The 22,431-nt window shown below is 40.7% G+C and overlaps 1 protein-coding gene across 4 annotated transcripts in view; it reads left to right on the top strand.

Annotated features, from left to right (window-relative positions):
* samd4a (sterile alpha motif domain containing 4A) overlaps positions 1–22,431 on the top strand; it is a 188,024-nt gene that overhangs the window by 139,171 nt on the left and 26,422 nt on the right. For all 4 annotated transcript variants that reach the window (XM_078233900.1, XM_078233901.1, XM_078233899.1 and 1 more), the window contains 3 exons: positions 4,988–5,074; positions 11,425–11,719; positions 18,039–18,124. In XM_078233900.1, the coding sequence (XP_078090026.1) occupies positions 4,988–5,074; positions 11,425–11,719; positions 18,039–18,124 (468 nt within the window). The remainder of the gene's footprint in view (positions 1–4,987; positions 5,075–11,424; positions 11,720–18,038; positions 18,125–22,431) is intronic.

Raw genomic sequence — 22,431 nt, 5'->3', positions numbered from 1 at the left:
GCTGAATATGTTTGGAATCCACCCAGAATTACAGGTATCTCCGAGACATACAATGCTCCCCAGACTACTGTCCTCACCGTATTCTGAGATCTAAGCTCAGTGTCATGCACTGCTGTGTACACACCTGATCTTTCCAGCAGCACTAGATTCATACCATCTCAAAGCTGCCCTTGTCTTCCAGTTCCATTTTATTCTTAGTCTCATCCAAAACTTTAACAAGCAGCTTTTTTTCTTCCTTTTAGATGTTAAGAAACAACATAAACTTCAACTTGCTAACAGCGACGCCCATATGGGACTCTCCACTCCTCCCTGACCCTCTGACTTCATTCCTCCTTCCAATTTCAGTCCTTGCCATGTATTCACAATACTTTCTGACCTTCCCTTCTCTGCTGCTGAACATTCTGTATTCTGCAAAGGAGCCAGTATCTCCCTCCCTCCTCTCTTCTCTTCTCTCTCCCCTCTTTCTCTCTTCTTCTCCCCCCCCCCCCCCCCCCCCCCCCACCCACACACACACAAAACACCGTTCCACATATCTTATTACTCAACTCCAGCCTTCTCCTTGACCTCCTACCTGTTCTTGATCTTTTTATTGGGAACTGTCGGCCTGACATCGGCTGTCTCAATTTCTCTGCTTGTTTCACCCACTCCAGCCTCCTACTTCTGAACTTGCTGAACTCCATTCTCTCAGGTCCAACCCTGACCTTGCTATCAAACCTGCTGACAAAGGTTGTTATCTGCTGTACTGACCTCTATGGTATGAGCTTATGGTATTTGCTACCAAATAAACCTGTTGGACTTTAACCTGGTGTTGTGAGACTTCTTACTGTGTTCACCCCAGTCCAACGCCGGCATCTCCACATCAGTACTAACCTCTATACAGAGGCTGAGCACAAACTCTCAGACATTTCTTCCTACCTCGCCCTGTCCCATGATCTCACCATTGAACATTTTTAGACTGTGACCTTTCTCCTCCCTCTTGGCCCCTTTTAGGTCTACCTCCTCCCCCACTGGGACAGCTGTCATTTGTTCTTAAGTTTTGCTTTCACTGAGCACTGACCTTTGTTCTCCTATTAACACATTCTGCAATCTTAATGACACTGGCAGCACCTTCCATACCTTTCACACTGCCTTTGTCTTGTGCCCTACACATCTTTGCTGTAACCTGACCTTCTACTTTGCTCCCTCTGCTCCACCCCCTCTTCTTCAGTACCTCCCTCTCTTTAGCTCTGAAAAAGAGCCATTCTGACTCAAATCTTTAATTATATTTCTCTCTTCACAGATGTTACCAGACCTGCTGAGATTTTCCAGCATTTTGTTTTTATGTCAGATTTCCAGTATCTGCAGTATTTTGCTTTTATTTAAGGGATTTTCTTTGTATTTTAACATTAGAAAGTAATTATGTAAATTTATATCAAAGTTGAGTGTACAATCTAATTCGCATCACTAACATCAGAAATTAATAGGGCTCTGACAATGGTTTGCATTTGATGACTGAAATTGGAAAAAGTTGCGAGAAGGTGGCTAATATTGTTGTTTTCCTACTCAAATTGTTTTATTGCTGTAATTTGCGATGACCTAAATCAACCTATTTTACATCCACAATGCCAATCTGTGATGACTGATTTAGTGTATGACATTTAATAACCTTGCAATATTTTTATCTTCCCAGTTGCAATCAGTGACTGTTAGCAGATTTGTGCACGTTGTATCATTCATCTACACAGATTTTTGTGCCCATCTAGTTGTATTCTTCTATCTTTATTTTGTCCGTTATGGCCAAGATCATATTGCAATCATGTAGGATAATAGTTATGCAGGCATGCTCAATAAAGGACTTCCCTCATTTTAACTACAGAAATTTTAAAAATTTATGACATTTTTAAAATATCCAACAAAAGCATAAAGGAATGATACTCCACACTTGTAATCGTTAACTTTCAGTGCCATAAATGTTGTTTGGCAGTCATTACCCCATAACGTATGACGTACGCATATGACCACATAAATGCAGCAACTTCATGCCATTCAATATATTTCAATGGTGAGATAATTGGCTAGATGCCATTTTCAAAAAACTAACAGTGGAGAGATGAAACTCAGCCAACATCATCTGGATATTTGAGTTTAACTATGCATTTGCCCCTCACCTGGGATTGCTGTACCATTTGCACATAAATAACAAGTGAGTGAAATTGGCCTCATTATTACTTTGACAGGAAAATATGGACCATCATGTTTTGAAAATGAATGTAATATTACAGTAGATCATTGCTTCTAAATTTGAAAATGAGAAGTGTATATCATCTTTAACTATATATATCTTTATTTTTACTGTTGCATATGTGAATAACCATATGAGAGAACCAAAAGTATTTTTAATAAGCCATTTGAAGATTTACCGCGATAAACTTTTCAGATCCATGCGGCACTGCTCTCAAATTCAGTTTGGACAACCACAGACATTAAATTAAATAAACCACGGTCAATCTAGTTTTCAGTCACTTTCTGGTTACAAATGGTCGAGGTTAGTTTGACTTTTATTTTCCCTTGTCTCTCACCTGCTTTCTCTCTTTTGCTCTCTTCCAAAGTCTTGGTGGTGATCATTCAACTAGAGATAACCATCTTGCCAAAGATTTATTCATAATCATTTCGTAATACAGGACTTGACTATTACCTGAAAACAGATACATGTTGAAGCATTTCATCTTGCACTCATCACATCATTTGCAAGAATACCAAGCGTAAAGGTAACAACAAAATGAATGTACTGATTGGTTGACAAGTAAACTCTGGTAGAGGCTTTACCATGGAGAATGCACCAGTTAACTGCCAAGCTTTGTTTAAATTAAAACCAGACAGGTCAACTCTAGTCAAGATAATGCCTTGGGGAATGAACCAGAGAATGGCTGTCACCAATTTTGTTCAGCTAAAACAAATGCAATGCGTATACAATGTTCTTTCTGTTTGAAAAGGGCTCTTTGTATTAATTTATGCAGCTTTCAAGCACATGTAACTATGCCGCATCGCAAGCTTAATCTTAAATCGGTTGTCAACATAATTCTCAGCACACTCAGGATTGTCTAGCAAATATTGTCCAATCACGGAATCGCATCTAACGTTGGATACTTTTTTGAGTCTTGCAAGCTTGGGTTGGTTGGGTATGGTAAGTACTTGGCCTCTAGCAAACAACCGAAGGTGGTGAACACCACTACTACACAGTAGTAATGTGAAATGGCTAGCTTCACCTGTTCCTCACATTTTTGAGAGACTTGTACTTCCAGGGTAAAATCTGAGGTATACTGGCCACTTTTGAGGATTGAAAATAGCAGCCTTAGGACTATTAATGAATTTGCGTGATATATAGTGAACAATGATCTGATCAGGGTAACCATTATCTCACAGGATGGCTTTGATACACCCTATTTTAGCATCATGCTTGCACAGTGAGCAAATAGCTTGGGGCCCTTTTTACAAGGTTGCCAATAAGGCCAAACTTATTGTGCATGGAACAGTAGGAATCCCAACGTGTATATTGGCCAGTGAAGGTAGGCGTATGGTAGTTGAACTAGCATGCCAAGGAAAGGAAACTTATTGGACAGCTCTTCATTTCAAAGGTGAATTTGAGCACAGAGGTAGCCTATTAAGATTTATAAGCAAATTCTTACAAGCAGCTATGGATTCAGATATAGAAAATATATCATCTACATATCAGAAAAATTCAAGGGATAGGAGGTTGGGTGTCCTTCCATTAAAGATGTGTTTCTCATGGAACCCAAGCAAGATGTTTGCAAATCCTCGACCTAGAGGGGATACCATGTCAGTACCATCTATTTGGGTATACGTGCTGTTGTTAAAACTGAACTTAACTGCTAGTTGCTGAATTCATAAATTCAATGAATACTGATTCATACAATAGCGGTGAGTCTAGATCATCATGATGCTGCAGTGCAAATATCTCGGGCTTCCTTGAACAGTATATTGGTGAATAAGCTAGCAATGTCAAATGAGCACATGGACATAGCATTACTATCAATATGCATGTTCTGTGTAGTCTTCGCAATTGTGAAGGAATCCTTTAGTGTGTATGTGGAAAATTTGCTGTAAGCTGGTTGTTGCAACTCGCCCAACCATTTGCCAATTCAGTTTGTGCAGAACAGGTCAAAGACAACATGGGGCATAAAGGGACATCACTTTTGTGCGTCTTGGGAAACCCATACATAAATGAGCGCAGTGAACTGTGAGGCCGATTCCTATCATGCATCACCCAGCAGCCCATGCTTGCAAAACTCAAAAGACTGAAACATTAGATGTGATTCCACAATTGGGCAACATTTGCAAACAATCCTGAGTGTGCCAAGAATTATGCTAACAACCAATTTAAGATGATATATAGAATGTGTACACACATTTTGATCGTTTCAATTGAACAGAAGAGGTGGCCACCATTCTCTGGTTCATTTCCTAGGGCAATACTTAACCAATCAGAATTAACCTGTCTGGTTTGAATTTAACCAAGCTTAGCAGTTAACTGCCAGTCGTCAGTTAACTGATGCATTCTCATGGTAGAGCTGTTGCCAATCAGAATCCACTTGTCAACCAATCAATATTCTCTTCTCATCGAGTACAAGTTGTTCCCATTACGTTTTTTATTGTTGTGAATGCCCTGATGAGTGCAAGATGAGGAGCTTTCTTTTCAGCAATACTAAAGATTTATTTCTTCCATTTTAGCTCCAAGATATCTTTGACTGATACAATATTGACGGCTTGACTTTTGTTGACAGCCATTGAAAAAGTGGTCCTACTAAGGCACAACATTTTAATGTAGTCCACTAATTGTGCCTCCATAAAGCAATTTTAATGCAACATCTAAATTTAAAAATAAAAACCATATTTTATTAGACATGGAGAACATAATTTAAGATGATCAAACTTGTTAAAATTACCATTGCAAATGGATATTTGAACCTGCTTTTTGTTATTCTTGCAGAATGTTACCAAAGGTGCAAGACACAAAATTGTCCTCAGTATACAAAAATTGAAGGAGAGACAAAATGTGCTTAGATCATTGGAAAAGGTAAGAAATGTGCAGATGCAAACATTTTTTTCTCTTCTATACATCTAATTTAGTCTCCGAGATTATCTTTTTACTGAATCTTGTTCTTGTCCTTACTGTGGCGTGCAAATGTGTTCAAAAACACAGCTACCTGATGTGGACAAATTTTACTTATTTCTCAACTATTGTTTTATACGCATTTTAAGTTGTAACTTATTGTTGAGCTCCCCGATTTGCTCAGATCAGTTAGTTTTCTATGATCTTTTAATCCTTGGTGTTTATTAGTTTGCACTGTATATCTTTTCTTTAGAACTACATAAATAGTCACACCCCAGAATGCCGACAGAGTCTAATTCTCCAACTTTATCCCTCAGTTTCTCATTCTTTCTTCCTTTGAAGATGGTCCAGCTTTACACTTCCTGTTGGCTATAGGATGTAAATCATCTTGTGTCACCCCACCTCTGTAACTAGAGCCATGTAGACTAAAAACAAATATTCATCCTTTTTGCCCTCAAGAGTTTACATGCCATTACAAACAAATGCACATTTCCTTCCGGATACAGTGAAGCCATAAATAAAGTCACATTCTCTTGTCAACACCCTCACAAATATCAGAAAATAAAGGATCCTCTCTGGCACAGATCAATTAAAGGAGTACATGGTTTGTTTAAACAGAGTGTCATCTTAAATTCGGGCTGCTTTAGTCATTCCTTCAGAGTGAATTTTTAAAAAACACACAGGGAAATGGTAGTGTAGCGGAATTGTCATTGGATTAGTAATCCAGAGATCCAGGGTAATGCTCTGGGGACCCGAATTCAAATCCCACCGCAGCAAATGGTGAAATTTTAATTGAATAAAAATATGGAATAACAAGTCTAATGATGACCATGAAACCGTTGTACAAACCCATCTGGTTCACTAATGCCCTTCAGGGAAGGAAATCTTCCTTACCTGGTCTGGCCTACATATGTTTGACTGTCAAGGCAATTGGGGACGGGCAAAAGTGCTAGTCTTGTTGACAACACCCACATCCCATGGAAGAATAATAAAAAATCAAGACTCAACGAACCTTCATCGTAAAACAAAACTTCCTTCATCAACAATTACCTTGATAATTGTCCAACAGAACTTCAAAATTACTCTTTTAAAAGTGGTTAAGTTACAGAAACAAATTAATAGGATGATCAAAATCTTACAACCAGGATTAGCTGGGATGTATCCAAGGATGTTGAGGGAAGTAAAGGTGTTAATTGAATATGTTTTTGCCATTACCTTTCAACCCTCTTTCTATATGGAGGTGGTGCCAGAGAATTACAAAATGTTACTCCTTGTTCAAGGCCTTTCAGTTTAACCTCAGTAGTAGAAACACTTTTTAAAATGGTAATCTAGGAAAATCGTAACAGTTATGATAAACCTGTATAAACACTAGTTCAGCCTCAACTGGATTACTATGTCCAATTGTGGCGCCATGTTTTTAGAAAGAATTTGAAAACATTTAAATTTATTAGTGTCACAAGTAGGTTTACATTAACACTGCAGTGAAGTTACTGTGAAAATCCCCTAGTTGCCACACTCTGGCGCCTGTTCAGGATCACTGAGAGAGAATTAGCATGACCAATGCACCTAACCAGCATGTCTTTCGGACTGTGGGAGGAAACCGGAGCACCCAGAGGAAACCCATGCAGACACGAGGAGAACGTGCAGACTCCGCTCAGACAATGACCCAAGCCAGGAGAGAAGATGAACGATTGAGGCAAATAGTCCCAAGCCATTTCATAAAGTACCAATTAATAGGCTTGTCAGAAAAGTTGAAGTCCATGGAATCAAAGGACAGTGGCAGCATGGATATAAAGTTGACTGAGTGGCAGGGAACAGAGTAGTACTAAACATTTTTTTTTGGACTGGAAGATGATGTACAGTGATGTTCTCCAAAGGTCTGTACCAGGATTGCTGTTGATAACAGTGTGCACTTTAGAGGTCAAAGGCTAGGAATCCTGCAACGAGTAACTCACCACATCACACACACACACACACGGCCACATAATGCACTGCAGGTACTTACCATGGTTCCTTGGGCAGACGTTCCTTCACTGTCACTGGCTCAAAAGTCTGAAGTTCCCTTCCTAACAGCACTTCGGGAAGTGCAGCAGTTCAAGAAGGCCGTTCACCACCACCTTCTGAAGGGCAAGTAGGGATGGGAAGTAAATTTGGCCTGGCCAACGATGACCACATCCTGCAAAAATGATTTTTTTTTTTTAAAAATCAAGTCCATGTCAGAATTTGCAGGTGACAGTTGGAATATTGTGAACTGTGGGAAGGATATAGATAGGCTGGTGAAATAGACGTACAAGTAATACAGAGAAATGTAAAGTGATGTGGTTTGGTATGCAAAATGAGGAGTGAAAATATAAAATAAGAACATAAGAAATAGGAGCAGGAGTAGGCCATCTAGCCCCCATAACCCTTAATTTCCTTATTGATCAGAAATCTATCTACCTCTGACTTAAACATATTTAACGAGGTAGCCTCCACTGCTTCAATGGGCAGAGAATTCCAGAGATTCACTACCCTCTGAGAGAAGAAGTTCCTCCTCAACTCTGTTCTAAACTGACTCCCCCTTATTTTGAGGCAGTGTCCTCTAGTTCTTGTTTCCTTTCTAAGTGGAAAGAATCTCTCTGCCTCTACCCTGTCTAACCCCTTCATTATCTTATATGTCTCTATAAGATCTCCTTCTCAACTCCAACGAGTACAGGCCCAATCTACTCAATCTCTCCTCATAAGCTAACCCCCTCATCTCCGGTATCAACCTGGTGAACCTTCTCTGTACTCCCTCCAAGGCCAATATATCCTTCCGCAAATAAGGGAACCAAAATTGCACACAGTACTCTAGTTGCGGCCTCACCAGTACCTTGTACAATTGCAGCAAGACCTCCCTGCTTTTATACTCCATCCCCTTCGCGATAAAGGCCAACATTCCATTTGCCGCCTTGATCACCTGCTGCACCTGCAAACTGAGTTTTTGCGATTCATGCACAAGGACCCCCAGGTCCCTCTGCACAGTAGCATGTTGTAATTTTTCACCACTTAAATAATAATCCATTTTACTATTATTCCTTCCAAAGTGGATAACCTCACACTTGTCAACGTTATGCTCCATCTGCCAGATCCTCGCCCACTCACTTAGCCTATCCAAATCGCTCTGCAGACTTTCCGCATCCTCCACGCAATTCGCTTTCCCACTCATCTTTGTGTCATCTGCAAACTTTGTTACCCTACACTCGGTCCCCTCCTCCAGATCGTCTATGTATATGGTAAACAGTTGAGGCCCCAGCACCGATCCCTGCGGCACGCAGGGACAACACCTATTCTAAAGGGGTGAAGGATCAAAGAGACCTCGTTGACCTCACTGCAGCCTTGGTCCAAACATGGACAAAATAACTGAATTCCAGAGGTGAGGTGAGCATTTGCCTTCGTGTGGCATCAAGGAACCCTAGTAAAACTGAAGTCAATAGGGATCAGGGGAGTTAATTCCACTGGTTGGAGTCATACCTAGATGGTTGTAGTTGTTGGAGATCAATCATCTCAGTCCCAGGACATTGTTGCAGAAGTTCCTTGGGGTAATTCCCAAGGCTAACCACCTTCAGCACTTTTCTTCCATCATAAGGTCAGAAGTGGGGGTGTTCACTTATAATTGCGCAATGTTCTGTACCTTTCATGATGACTCGAATACTGAAGGAGTCTATGTCCATATGTAAGTTAAGTTTATTTATTAGTGTTACAAGTAGGCTTACATTAACACTGCAATGAAGTTACTGTGAAAATCCCCAAGTTGTCACATTCCAGCACCTGTAACTGAAGGAGAATTTGGCCAATGCACCTAACTAGCTCATCGTTCGGACTGTGGGAGGAAACTGGAGCACCCGGAGGAAACCCATACAGACACGGGGAGAATGTGCAGACTCCACACAGGAAGCCGGGAATCAGCTCCCTGGAGCTGTGAATCAGCAGTGCTAACCACTTTGCCACTATGCTGCCCACGTAGTAAAACCTGGTCAACATTCAGGGCTGGGTTGATAAAGCTTCAAGTAACATTTGTGCCCCACAAGTGCCAGGCAATGACCATGTCCAAAAACAACAAATTAACCATCTCCCTTGACATTCATTGGCATTACCATTGCTGAATCTCCCACTATCAATAGCCTGGGTTGGACAGAAACCTAACTTGACCTGCCATGTATATACTGTGGCTACAAGAGCAAGTCAGAGGCTGGAAATTCTGCAGCAAGTAATTCTCTTCTTGACCTTCCCCCCTCCATCCCTCAAAGCTTGTCCACCATCCACAAGGCCAACGTCAAGAGTGTGATGGCATTCTCTCCACTTGCCTGGATGAGTGCAGCTCCAACAAGACTCGAAGCTCAACACCATTCAGGGCAAAGTAGTCCTTTTGCTCAGTACCCCATCCACCAACTTAAACATTCACTCTCTCCACCATCAACATAGTGGCAGCAGTGTGTATGACATATAAAATGCCCTGCAGTAATTCACCAAGGTTTCTTCCACAGCATTTTCCAAATCAATGACCTCTACCACCTAAAAGGACAAAATCGGATGATGCATGGGAACACCACCATCTTCAGTTCTAACTCCAAGCCCCACACCATCCTGACTTGGAACTGTATTGCCATTCCGTCACTGTTGCTGGGTCAAAATCATGGAACTCCCTCCCTAAAAACACTGGGTAAACCTGCACATGTTGACCTGCAGCAGTTCAAGAAAGCAGCTCACCACCACCATCTTCTTGAAGGCAATTAGGGAGAGGCAACAAATATTGGTCTAGACAGTGACGCTGTGGAAAAAATAAAGAAAAATGACATGTTTGGGAGGTGTTGAAAAATAAAATCTAGTGAATGGCTGTGTTGCCACTGATAATACACTGCAGTCACGGCATGCAGGAGTGGATGTTTATACTGCTTTTGTCCTGGACATTGCCAAGTTCTTGATTGTTGCTGTACCTCCAAATGGAGTGTTTCCATCTCACTCCCCAATCATGTCATCAATGTGTGGTGGAGAAGGTTTGAGTAGTTGGGAAGTCAACCTCTTGCAGAGAACCTAGCCTCTGACCTGCTATTGTAATGTAACATTTATGTGGCTAGCTCAGTTCAATTTCAGGTCGTTGGTGATCTTCAAGGTGTTGATGGTGATGCCATTGTTCTCCCTTTTTGCAGATGATTACTGCCTGACACTTGCATGGTGTGAATGTTATTTACCACTTATCAACCCAAACCTGGCTTTTGTGATTGCCATTTGGTATTTACTACCTTCTGGAGAAACCAAAAGAGAACAGTGAATAGACCACATCACCACCCATATCTCATTCTCTAAATAAAATACGATTACTGTTTCTATCACATTTAGAACTTGCGTAGGAGTGCAGGTTTGGTCTATTCCTGGAAACTGCCTTTTGCTGCAAACACAAATTTAAAACCTGGCAGCTCACTTGCTCTATCTAACACCCCCAGTCCTCCAATTAGTACAGGATGGAATTTTGTGAAATGCTTGGTCTCAATAATTTGATCAAGTTATATCCAATAAAATGGATATTGATTTGATCTGAAATATTTTGTTACAATTGGTCTAAAACTCAGTGGGTCACTTTGCTATTGTAAAGGAATCAATTGGAAAAGGTAACTGTCATACCGTATCTCCAATTTACAACCTTACAAGTGAATTATGTAATTTTGCAGTTCAAACTTGAGAAAGCATTTTGCAAATCTATTGTTAAAGTCCAAACCTTCTGATTTTTCTCTTTAATTCTTTCATGGGATGTGGACATCACTGTCAAGACTAGCACTTGTAGTCCATCCCTAATTGCCCTTTAACCGAGTGGCTTGCTGGCCATTTCAAAGGGAAGTTAGGAGTCAACCACAGTGCTATGTATCTGGAGTCACATATAGGCCTGACCAGATAAGGTGGGCAAATTTCTTTCCTTAAAGGACATTAGTGAACCAAATGGGTTTTTACAATAAACAATGATAATTTCATGGTCACCATTGCTGAGACTAGCTTTCAATTCTAGATTTTATTAATTGAATTTAAATCCCACCAACTCCCATGGTAGAATTTGAACTTGTGCCCCAGGAAAATGTGTTTGGACTCTGGATTACTAGTCCAATACAAGCCCAATACACCACCATCTCCCTGTAGATTAGAAATATTTAAACTTTACATGATCAGTCTATATAAACTATATGTGTGCTTTAACATGTAGCTTTTGAATAATCTCCAACAATGTAAATGCCATGCACATTACAGTAAGTTTTATATACAAGTTATTTGATTATTGCATTGATATTTTATATTCTATTGCACAGGATGTTCTTGAAGGTGGTAATCTGCGTAATGCACTGCAGGAGCTGCACCAAATGATTCTTACCCCTATCAAAGCATACAATTTTACCCATACGCAAAACTCTGGTGAACAGAACCAAGACTTGGACTCTCAGTCTGCTTTAATGAGTTCCGACAGGAGTCGGCTACCTGATGTGAAGGACTCGGCTGCTGGGGGCATTCAGCAACAAAATGTCACGGGGTGTGAGGGTGAGTCAGGAGGTGCTCCTGTTCCAGAAGGGGATCTGCCTGGACAGTTTACAAAAGTCATGGGCAAAGGTAGGCCTTGCTTTTGAAGATGTCTTGAGTTAAAATATATAACTAATGTTAAATTAAATAATAAAAGAAAATATGATGGTTCAGTGGATTCAGATAAAATAATTTATTGGCGTTATGGTGGCATTTGGGCTAAGTCTTTGAGAGTTGTGTTAACAATTTCCAGTAGAAATACTACCCCAAAATTTCAAATTGAGCCCAAGCTATCTAGATAAGAGATCACTCTGCTAACTGAACAAATCCTGCATCAAATAACTAGCCATTTTTCACTAATTCCTGGTGGACCTAGATTTGCAGCACAGATCTCTAAATTAGCCCCATGTTTCCTGCTCACTCAGTGAGATCACAAGAATAACTGATCAAATATAAGGGAAAATTCACGCTGGTAAAGGGAAATGTTACTGTCTCTCTCATAATGATGTAATTGACCCAGGATCGCATAACACATCAGCCTTGGTTCAATGGTAGCAGTCTCGGCTTGATTTAGATGGTCATGCATTCAAGCTTCACTTCAAAGATTTGACAGTCGAGTGCTGTGCTGTTTTTCAGATGAGACGTTAAACTGCCTGGCCTGTCAGCTGACAGTGCTATTTCAAAAAGTGCAGAAGAATTCTCCCACCATTTTGACCAATATTTAGCCCTTACTTCCACTAATACAGATTAGCTGGTGTATTTTCTCATTGCTATTTGTGGAACCTTGCTATGCACAAACTGACCTTAGTGTTTCCCTACATTGGATTTGGTACTGGGTAATGAACCAGGCCAGGTGTTAGATTTGGAGGTAGGTGAGCACTTTGGTGATAGTGACCACAATTCGGTTACATTTACTTTAGCGATGGAAAGGGGATAGGTATATACCGCAGGGCAAGTGTTATAGCTGGGGGAAAGGAAATTATGATGGGATTAGGCGAGATTTAGGATGGGGAAGAAATCTGCAGGGGATGGGCACAATTGAAATGTGGAGCTTGTTCAAGGAACAGCTACTGCGTGTCCTTGATAAGTATGTACCTGTCAGGCAGGGAGGAAGTGGTCGAGCGAGGGAACTGTGGTTTACTAAAGAAGTTGAATCTCTTGTGAAGATAAAGAAGGGGACTTATGTAAAGATGAGACATGAAGGCTCAGTTAGGGCGCTTGAGAGTTACAAGTTAGCCAGGAAGGACTTGAAGAGAGAGCTAAGAAGAGTCAGGAGGGGACATGAGAAGTCTTTGGCAGGTAAGATCAAGGAAAACCCTAAAGCTTTCTATAGGTATGTCAGGAATAAAAGAATGACTAGGGTAAGATTAGGGCCAGTCAAGGACAGTAGTGGGAAGTTGTGCGTGGAGTCCGAAGAGATAGGAGATGCGCTAAATGAATGTTTTTTGTCAGTATTCACACAGGAAAAAGACAATGTTGCCAAAGAGAATACTGAGATGCAGGCTATTAGACTAGACGGGATTGAGGCTCATAAGGAGGAGGTGTTAGCAATTCTGGAAAGTGTGAAAATAGAGAAGTCCCCTGGGCCGGATGGGATTTATCCTAGGATTCTCTGGGAAGCTAAGGAGGAGATTGCAGAGCCTTTGGCTTTGATCTTTATGTCGTCATTGTCTACAGGAATAGTGCCAGAAGACTGGAGGATAGCAAATGTTGTCCCCTTGTTCAAGAAGGGGAGTAGAGACAACCCTGGTAATTATAGACCAGTGAGCTTTACTTCTGTTGTGGGCAAAGTTTTGGAAAGGATTATAAGAGATAGGATTTATAATCATCTAGAAAGGAACAATTTGATTAGGGATAGTCAGCACGGTTTTGTGAAGGGTAGGTCGTGTCTCACAAACCTTATTGAGTTCTTTGAGAAGGTGACCAAAGAGATGGATGAGGGTAAAGCTGTTGATGTGGTGTATATGGATTTCAGTAAAACGTTTGATAAGGTTCCCCATGGTAGGCTATTGCAGAAAATACGGAGGCATGGGATTGAGGGTGATTTTGTGGTTTGGATCAGAAATTGGCTAGCTGTAAGGAGACAGGGTGGTGGTTGATGGGAAATGTTCATCCTGGAGTTCAGTTACTAGTGGTGTACCACAAGGATCTGTTTTGGGGCCACTGCTGTTTGTCATTTTTATAAATGACCTGGATGAGGGCGTAGAAGGCTTGCGGATGACACTAAAATTGGTGGAGTTGTGGACAGTGCGGAAGGATGTTGCAGGTTACAGAGGGACATAGATAAGCTGCAGAGCTGGGCTGAGAGGTGGCAAATGGAGTTTAATGCGGAAAAGTGTGAGGTGATTCACTTTGGAAGGAGTAACAAGAATACAGAGTACTGGGCTAATGGTAAGATACTTGGTAGTGTGGATGAGCAGAGAGATCTCGGTGTCCATGTGCATAGATCCCTGAAAGTTGGCACCCAGGTTGATAGGGTTGTTAAGGCGTACAGTGTGTTAGCTTTTATTGGTAGAGGGATTGAGTTTCGGAGCCATGATGTCATGTTGCAGCTGTACAAAACTGTGGTGCGGCTGCACTTGGAGTATTGTGTACAGTTCTGGTCGCCGCATTATAGGAAGGATGTGGAAGCATTGGAAAGGGTGCAGAGGAGATTTACCAGGATGTTGCCTGGTATGGTGGGAAGGTCTTATGAGGAAAGGCTGAGGGACTTGAGGCTGTTTTCGTTAGAGAGAAGAAGGTTAAGAGGCGACTTAATAGAGGCATACAAGATGATCAGAGGATTAGATAGGGTGGACAGTGAAAGCCTTTTTCCTCGGATGGTGATGGCTAGCACGAGGGGACATGGCTTTAAATTGAGGGGTGATAGATATAGGACAGATGTCAGAGGTAGGTTCTTTACTCAGAGTAGTAAGGGCGTGGAATGCCCTGCCTGCAACAGTAGTGGACTCGTCAACATTAAGGGCATTTAAAGGGTCATTGGATAAACATATGGATGATATTGGAATAGTGTAGATTAGAGGGGCTTTGGATTGGTTTCACAGGTCGGCGCAACATCGAGGGCCGAAGGGCCTGTACTGCGCTGTAATGTTCTATGTTCTACATTATAAAAAGGATTGCTCTTCAGAATTATTTAATTAGCTCTAAAGTGCTTTGTGACATCATGAGTTCATGAGATGTTCTTTCAATGCAAGTTTGTCCTTGTTTTCTTTCAATGCTACTTTTTAATACCTGAAATAAGAAATTGTCCATGTGATGTGTCTTACCTTGATAAGCACAGATATTTTTATAAATCCATCATAACTAGTCAGGCAATGAATTGGCTTACATGAGTATTTGCTATCACTGCTGTCAAGTTCTAATTATGACTGACATTCAAGCTTCCAAATGTTTCTGAGATTTAAAAATTCTCACTCTGACCCCAAAGCAGAACATCTCACTAAGAAGTATCTATGAATTGATAATGATTGGTAGCTGTCTCTCTGGCTCGCTTGTAGAGCATTAACAGTGTTTGAATTTATGAAGAATTCTCCAGAATAATGGCCTGCTCTACCCACTGGGCAAAAGTCTCAGGTTTTTTTTTCACATTTGTACTTATAAATATCAGATGCTTATATGAAATTCCCTTTAGTTATTTTCTCTGAAACCCTGTGAATTACCCATCTCCATCAGCAAATTGTTCCAAAGAGTAGAGAGATCTCGGGTGAATTTTCCAGATTTTATTTCCTTAATTTGTCTTGAGTTTTTATTTGGTTTCTCGTCTCTTGAGAGATTTTAGTTTTTGGATGGGGTGAAGAGTGTGTGTATTGTAATGTACAAGGCATCGCAGTTGTTTAGAACCTGTTTGATGGACTGGAGAGTCTTTTGAGTAATTATTGTAATTTATATATCCATTAAAATATCTCCTCCTCTCCCCCCCCCCTGCTATATCCTCTTCTGCTAGTTCAAGAACCTTTTTATTGTAAATAGTTTTGACAAATATGTTCCAATGCATGCTTTTAGCACCAAGAGAATTCAAGGTTCAATTTTTTACAACCGTACAATACTTCTAACAACACATTTTGTGGAGGTAATTATTCATCTTCCCTGGTTGATGGTAAACTGGCAAGTTTAGAAACTGCCCAATTTCCATTGTCATGAAGTCAATAAATAAGCATGTCACCATATATATTTATTGTCCCCACTTGATATATTTGAAAGGGTATTCATAGTGTTAAATAACTCATTTACATGTTCTATGCTCTGTTTAACTTCATCATTAGATGTCCAAAATAACAGATTACTCAAGTAAGCAATTTTATTCACTTGCTCTATTTTTGTACTCATAAATGTTCAAAAGTACTTTTTCTCTGATTGCTGTTTTTTTTTATAAATGTTCAAGGTTTGCCTAATTTATCTTTGTGTCTCTTGTAATGTTTTATATTTGCAATGGTACTGTATCATTAGCACACCTTGGGTTGTTTACCAATTTTTTCCATCATCTTGACCCCAAGTCGCCTAGATTTTCTGTCATAATATATTCCAATTAAATGAAGAAGGTATTTGGATAATATGCCACATCCGCTTGAGACATTAATGCGTAAAGAGATGTGGGTTAATTAAGAACAGTGAACACAAATTATAAAGTCCAGATCACACTTCACTAACAACTTCAAAATGACTGAATATATTGATAAGTGATAAAGTGCCACATTACATACTTGTTACAAAGGCAAAAAGATGTTTGGTTTTGGGGTCTGGGTGTCGCTCGCTAGTTAAGTAGTAGCAAAGCCACTAGGTCACCAAACTCACTCCTTATAATTTGCCAATGTCACAGCAAAACATGAAGAATGTAAGAAAACAATGGCATTGGAGAAATGGTAAGAAGTCTCACAACACCAGGTTAAAGTCCAACAGGTTTATTTGGCAGCACTAGCTTTCGGAGTCTCAAGCTCCTTCATCAGGTGAGTGAGGAGTTGTGTTCACAAACAGGGCATATACAGACACAAACTCAATTTACAAGATAATGTCTTGCATCTTTGTAGAAATTTGATGTCTGTGTCGATATGCGCGATCTTCTTGGAGATCCTCTCTACTTGGAGAAATTAGCAGATATGTGTTAAGTATAGTTCATTGAAGATAACTGTGAGATAGTATGCTTGATGGAGATGGGGGAATAGGAGAAAGAGAGAGTATACCTCGTATGGTAAAAGTTCTAAAAGTGGTGGAGCCAAGGTTTCAAGATAGAAATACATGGATCCTTCAAAAGCAGAATCAATACTTTAGGTGGGAAAAATGGTCATCTGTGTTAGGCACATTGAATGAAAAAAGAAAAATATGTATTTGAACAAGGCCATGGTTAGGCAAGGTTGGTGCAGTTTTCCATTGTGGAAAGGTGTTTGGCACAACATAAATTTACTAAGATACATCTCAACGTAAAATTATAGTTTATAATAGACTTGAAAAACTGTTACTGCATTCATTATAGATAAAATAAAGGGAGAAGATGATAAATTCCTACACGTGTTCAAAGTTTTAAACTATTGAAGGTAAATTGTGAAATCATTAATGACAAGCCATGAAGTTACTAAAAGCATAAAGCAGCATATTAGAATAAATATATTCATGCATTTTGGTATAGAATGCAATATATTGCACTTAAGTGATTAAACGATAACTGGTAAGAGAAACGTATTCATGAATGACAGAAAGCATAGGGAAATGGGATTAGAGCTGTGTGGCACTGACACAAGTGCAGAGGATTGAATGACTTCATTCTGATAATAAAATCCTTGTCTTGGATCTTTTGATCTTTTTCATTTTGACTCATCAACACTTACTGCTTCCTGCACCCAGGAGAGATTCATAATAAGTCTTCTATCTGCCTTTCCAACCTATTCCATACCCTTGCTCTCTATCCTTTATAAAACAGCCCATTGAAACCTTCCCCCTTCAATCTTTAAATTTTCCTTTGCTTGTACTTAAACTCAACTATACTGGGTGTATGCTCCGCACTGTATCTATGTTTGATTCTCTCTGTCTCTTGGTATCTCTGTATGTATGTGTGCGTTCGTGTGCGCCTGTCTGTGTGTGTGTGTCTCTCTCTCTCACCCAGCTGCCCTTTTCTTTATGTCTATTTTTGATGTCTCTGTGTCTCTTCCCCGTTTCTGTTTGTGTCTCTCTTCCACCACTACTCCACTTTCTCCAGCATGATCGAAGTACAGAACTACTCAACGACCCAATGTATGAGAATATCGTATACCCTGTGAAGTTTTCTGACCTGAGAAAATGTGTGAACATTGCTGAATTCTGTAAAGTTGAATAAAGTTGCCCTTTTTGTGGTTTTGCAGCTTTATGTATTGAAGAAACTTGAAAAACGGTTTCCATTTCTAGTACAGCTTTTATGATGCTCAATCATTCTCTTTTGCAGTGTGTACACAGCTCCTAGTGTCCAGACCTGATGAAGAGAACATAAGCTCTTATCTGCAGCTCATAGACAAAAGTGTAGGTCATGAGGTGAGTATAAGGAGAACTTGAGACTTGAAGTTTGAACCTGTCCCCAGTCCTGTTTTCACATTTCAGTTTGACATGATTTTATGGATTAGTCTTTTCCATGCCATTTTTACTAGGCTGGACTTTGCGTGACTTGGCAGGTGAGGGAGGCCGAACAGAAACTGAGTGGTGCATTTATTTTCACCTGTTGTCTCTCAAACATTGGTCAATCAAACATCGAATGACCAATTAGTGACCATCCAACGGGAACAATGTTAATTATAGGTGCGAAAGGGGTTTCTAATTGGCACTGTAGACCAGGATGTCCTGTCAGAGGTGTAATACCGCTTGCAAGATGTCAGTCACAAATTGTAAAGGTACCCTGTCTCAGAATCAGTACTTTTTGATGAAGTCACAAAAAAGTTTTTTTATAAATGATTTAGAAAAGCATAACAGATGTTGTCACCTCCCTCAGAAGGTTCTCCTGCTACATTCAGCCATGGTCTCGATGGCAGGCCTTTTCATCCGCCCTTGTGCCGCTTGTCATAGCTGGCATAAAAGATTCCCGAACGTTTTCATATCTGAGGCCTGCAAATTCAGCAGGTAATGAAAAATTGCAGCAGATTGGATTGCTAGCAAGTTTAATAACTTATTGATTAGTTATTTCAAAATGGCTGGTAGATTGCTGATTTCCATGCCCACTTGCCTCCTGTAACTTGGGAGACTGGTGTGGTAATGTTGTATTGGTGACAAGTGATGATGGAGCAGAAGAAGTGCCATGAATTCTTGATGGGACCTTGTTTTTAAATGACTGCTTTAAAAACTAATTTTAACTGAAATGCTGTGGAACATGGTGGCTGAACATCAAATGTGCATTTTTTGAGTTGCCAAGTTGATTGTTGTAAATTGGAAAAAAGCTTCTTTAATGTGGTTAATATTTGGTAACAAATATATATTGTCATCACATCATATTTCATGTTCACGTGGGGGATGGGCGTCACCTGGTTTTCGAAATGTAAAATCCAGCCTGCTATCTTTTATACATCCAAAATAACCAAACAAAAAGAAAAAGCTGGAAATTCAGGAAACATCCATTTCTAAAAGAATTTTCTGTTTTTGAAATGATTACCTCTGTCACTTTCGGTCATGGCTGTAAAGCCTGTGTTTTTTTTTTCAAGCTTTTGCTCATATCTCATACCTCTGACAGTAGGAATCTATTAGACTTATGGCTCTTTTCTGAACTGCTCTAGTCCCTGAATATCTCTGTGGTCAAATGTTCCCTCATCAAATTGTGCCATATAAGTTCAAGTTATAGACCTGGCTTTTCACGCAGACGGAGAGGCTTTAAATGCTGACAGAGGCCCAAATCCAGAAGTCCCATCTCTGAACCTGGCCTCCGTTTTCACAGGAGTGTGGGTAAATGCGGTGGCTCATAAGTCACACATTGTAGTTCTTGGCAGCAGCTACCCATGTAATTCAGCATCTGCCTCCACTCATGTGATTTTGCTGAGAGAGGTGAATGAATCCCAAGGTGTGCAGATTTGATCTGGTAGGAGCAGGTCTGAACCTTGTGAATGTGTTTGGATAGCCAGGTTTGGAGACATAAAGTACTCCTTTGGATATGATCCTGGGGCACCTTTGGGGTAAGACTAGTGAGTGCCCTTAAGGATTGTGAAATATAGGTAGGATTGAGTGTAAAAGCTTTGTAAACTCATTGGAACTGTCAAAGCTATAAATGGGCTGCTGGGCTTTAAATTTTAAAGTGTGGAGTTTAAAAAGTCAGTGCCTACTATTTCACTCTGTTGACATAAGTCTTAGGGCTACCATTGTAGGATTTATGCCGCAGGACTGATTTTACAATACAACATTATCACAATGGGGTGCCTGTTAAGTGAACTGTAATAGAATAGAAATGTTTGTTTTCATAAGAGATTAGTTGAAGGAATTTCAATTGTGTGGTTTTTCTCCAGATAGTGATGTCGTCATGTTAGTGGGTGGCACAATGGTCAGCATTGCTGCCTCACAGCACCAGGGACCCGGGTTTATTCTAGCTTGGGTCCCCCCTGCCTGTGCGTAGTGTGCACGTTCTCCCCATGTCTGCGTGGGTTTCCTCCGGGTGCTCCTCCCTCAGACTGAAAGATGTGCTGGTTAGGTGCATTTGCCATGCTAAAATTCTCTCTCGGTGTACCCGAACAGGCGCCGGAGTGTGGCGACCAGGGGGTTTTCATAGTAACTTCATTGCAGTGTTAATGTAAGCGTACTTGTGACACTAAGTAATTTTTAAAAAAATTAATAGAGCCACAACTTTATTTTACATCAATATGGCTCCTGAGGTATGCCCATGGTGAATACTAGGTGAAATGGCATGTGGGGGTAAGGGCAAAGGATAGTAGTGGATGCATGGGTTGGCACTGATCTAGCATAGGAGTTAAAAAGGGCCATGAGAATCGGGGGCATTGGATTTGAAATATGAAGGGCTGTGGGGTGGGTAGAGAGGCATGAGTTGGCATAAATGGCATCGGGAGTGTTTGGAGTGGGAGAGGTGAGAATCGGGGGGCTTTTAAAAAAAATCTTTATTTTAGTAACTTCAACATAGTGTGCAGAGGCAGGCCTTCTGCTCAGCCCACCTCCACAGCAGGCATATCCTGTTCTCATTGAGGGGGTGGAAGGCCTGACTTCTAATCTGTCCCCCCCCACCTCCCGCGTGTCCAATCCAGAAAGAAAATCCTACCTTCTGAACCTCTTTATTCCCCGGGTCAAGTTGGCGGAGCCGTGAAATGTCCAGGCTCCTAATGTGGGAGGGAAAATCCAAGCCATAATCTCAGGGCCAGAATTGGACATAATTATAGGAGATTGGTCTGACTAAATCACATTGCAGTTTAACCACAGCATCCTGCCACTAACTCAAGTTGCCATTTATAATTTCTATGTGAATTTCTGGTTTTCATTCTTGATTTAGCAATTTGCTAATTCGTAAATTTTATTTACAGTTGAGGAATTTTGAATAATTATTTGCATTCTGATAAGCTATTATAATAGCCATCACCCAACAGTAATTTGTTTAAGTATTTTGCGGAATTCTTTCAGGCTACAGATGGTGCAAGGCTAACTAATTTTAATGCATGCTTTAAAGATTTTGTTTTTTCAGTAGTTTCCCAATTTGTATTAATTTAATTTGCATAGAAAAGGCCTGTTCATAGAATCCCTACAGTACAGAAGGAGGTCATTTGGGCCATCGAGTCTATACCGACCACAATCCCACCCAGATCCTATTCCATAAACCCACATATTTACCCTCTTAATCCCCCTGACACTAAGGGGCAATTTGGCATGGCCAATCAACCTAATCCGCACATCTTTTAGACTGTGGGAGGAAACCGGAGCACGGAGAATGTGCAGACTTCACACAGACAGTGACCCGAGGCTGGAATTGAACCCGGGTCCTTGGCACTTTGAGGCAGCAGGGCTAGCCACTGTGCCACCGTGCCGTCAGTGTTTGCATTCCATATCATCACCATGCTCCCATCCCATCCTCCTACATCAACTGCTAATTTTGATGGTGAGTTATCCTGGGGCAACACGGACTATACTTAGCAGGTTTTTAAAATTCACTCTTCAAATATGCAATGCATCTTAGACTGAAGGGAGTGTTAAATACTACAATATTAATTTTAATCTTGGAGAAGCTCAATGAACCTCCAGATGCTTTAAACATTTGCATTATATGCTAGCAGAGTGGTAATAGTTTAAACTTGTACAATCATAGAATGCCTACAGTGCAGAAGGAGGCCATTCTACCCATCAAGTCGGCATCGACTCTCTGAAAGAGCATCCCACCCAGGCCCTATCCCCGTAACCCTGCATATTTACCATGGCTCATCCACCTAACCTACACATCCTTGGACACTAAGGGGTGATCTAGCATGGCCAATCCACTGAACCTGCACATCTTTTGACTGTGGGAGGAAACCAGAGTACCCGGATGAAACAAACGCAGACACGGAGAGAACGTGCAAACTCCACACAGACAGTCACCCAAGGCCAGAATTGAACCCAGGTCCCTGGCTCTGCGGCAACACTGCTAACCACTGTGCTACCATGTCACCCTCGGAGCAATGGAAATCCATTTAAAATTCCTTTCATAGAATGTTAGAGTTTGTGGTTGCTGAAACCGAAATGGTTTTTATTTGTTTAAAGATCAGATACAAATAAGTTGCTTTGTGGTAGCTATAATATTTTGCTGTTCAAAATTACATGGAAACATAGAAAATAGGAGAAGTAGTAGGACATTCAGCCCTTCAAGCTTGCTCCGCTATTCAGTATGATCATGG

Source organism: Mustelus asterias, chromosome 18, assembly GCF_964213995.1.
Source record: "Mustelus asterias chromosome 18, sMusAst1.hap1.1, whole genome shotgun sequence".
NCBI classification, from domain to species: Eukaryota; Metazoa; Chordata; class Chondrichthyes; order Carcharhiniformes; family Triakidae; genus Mustelus; species Mustelus asterias.
Note: the sequence above shows the minus strand (reverse complement) of the source record. Positions and strands in the feature narration are given on the sequence as shown.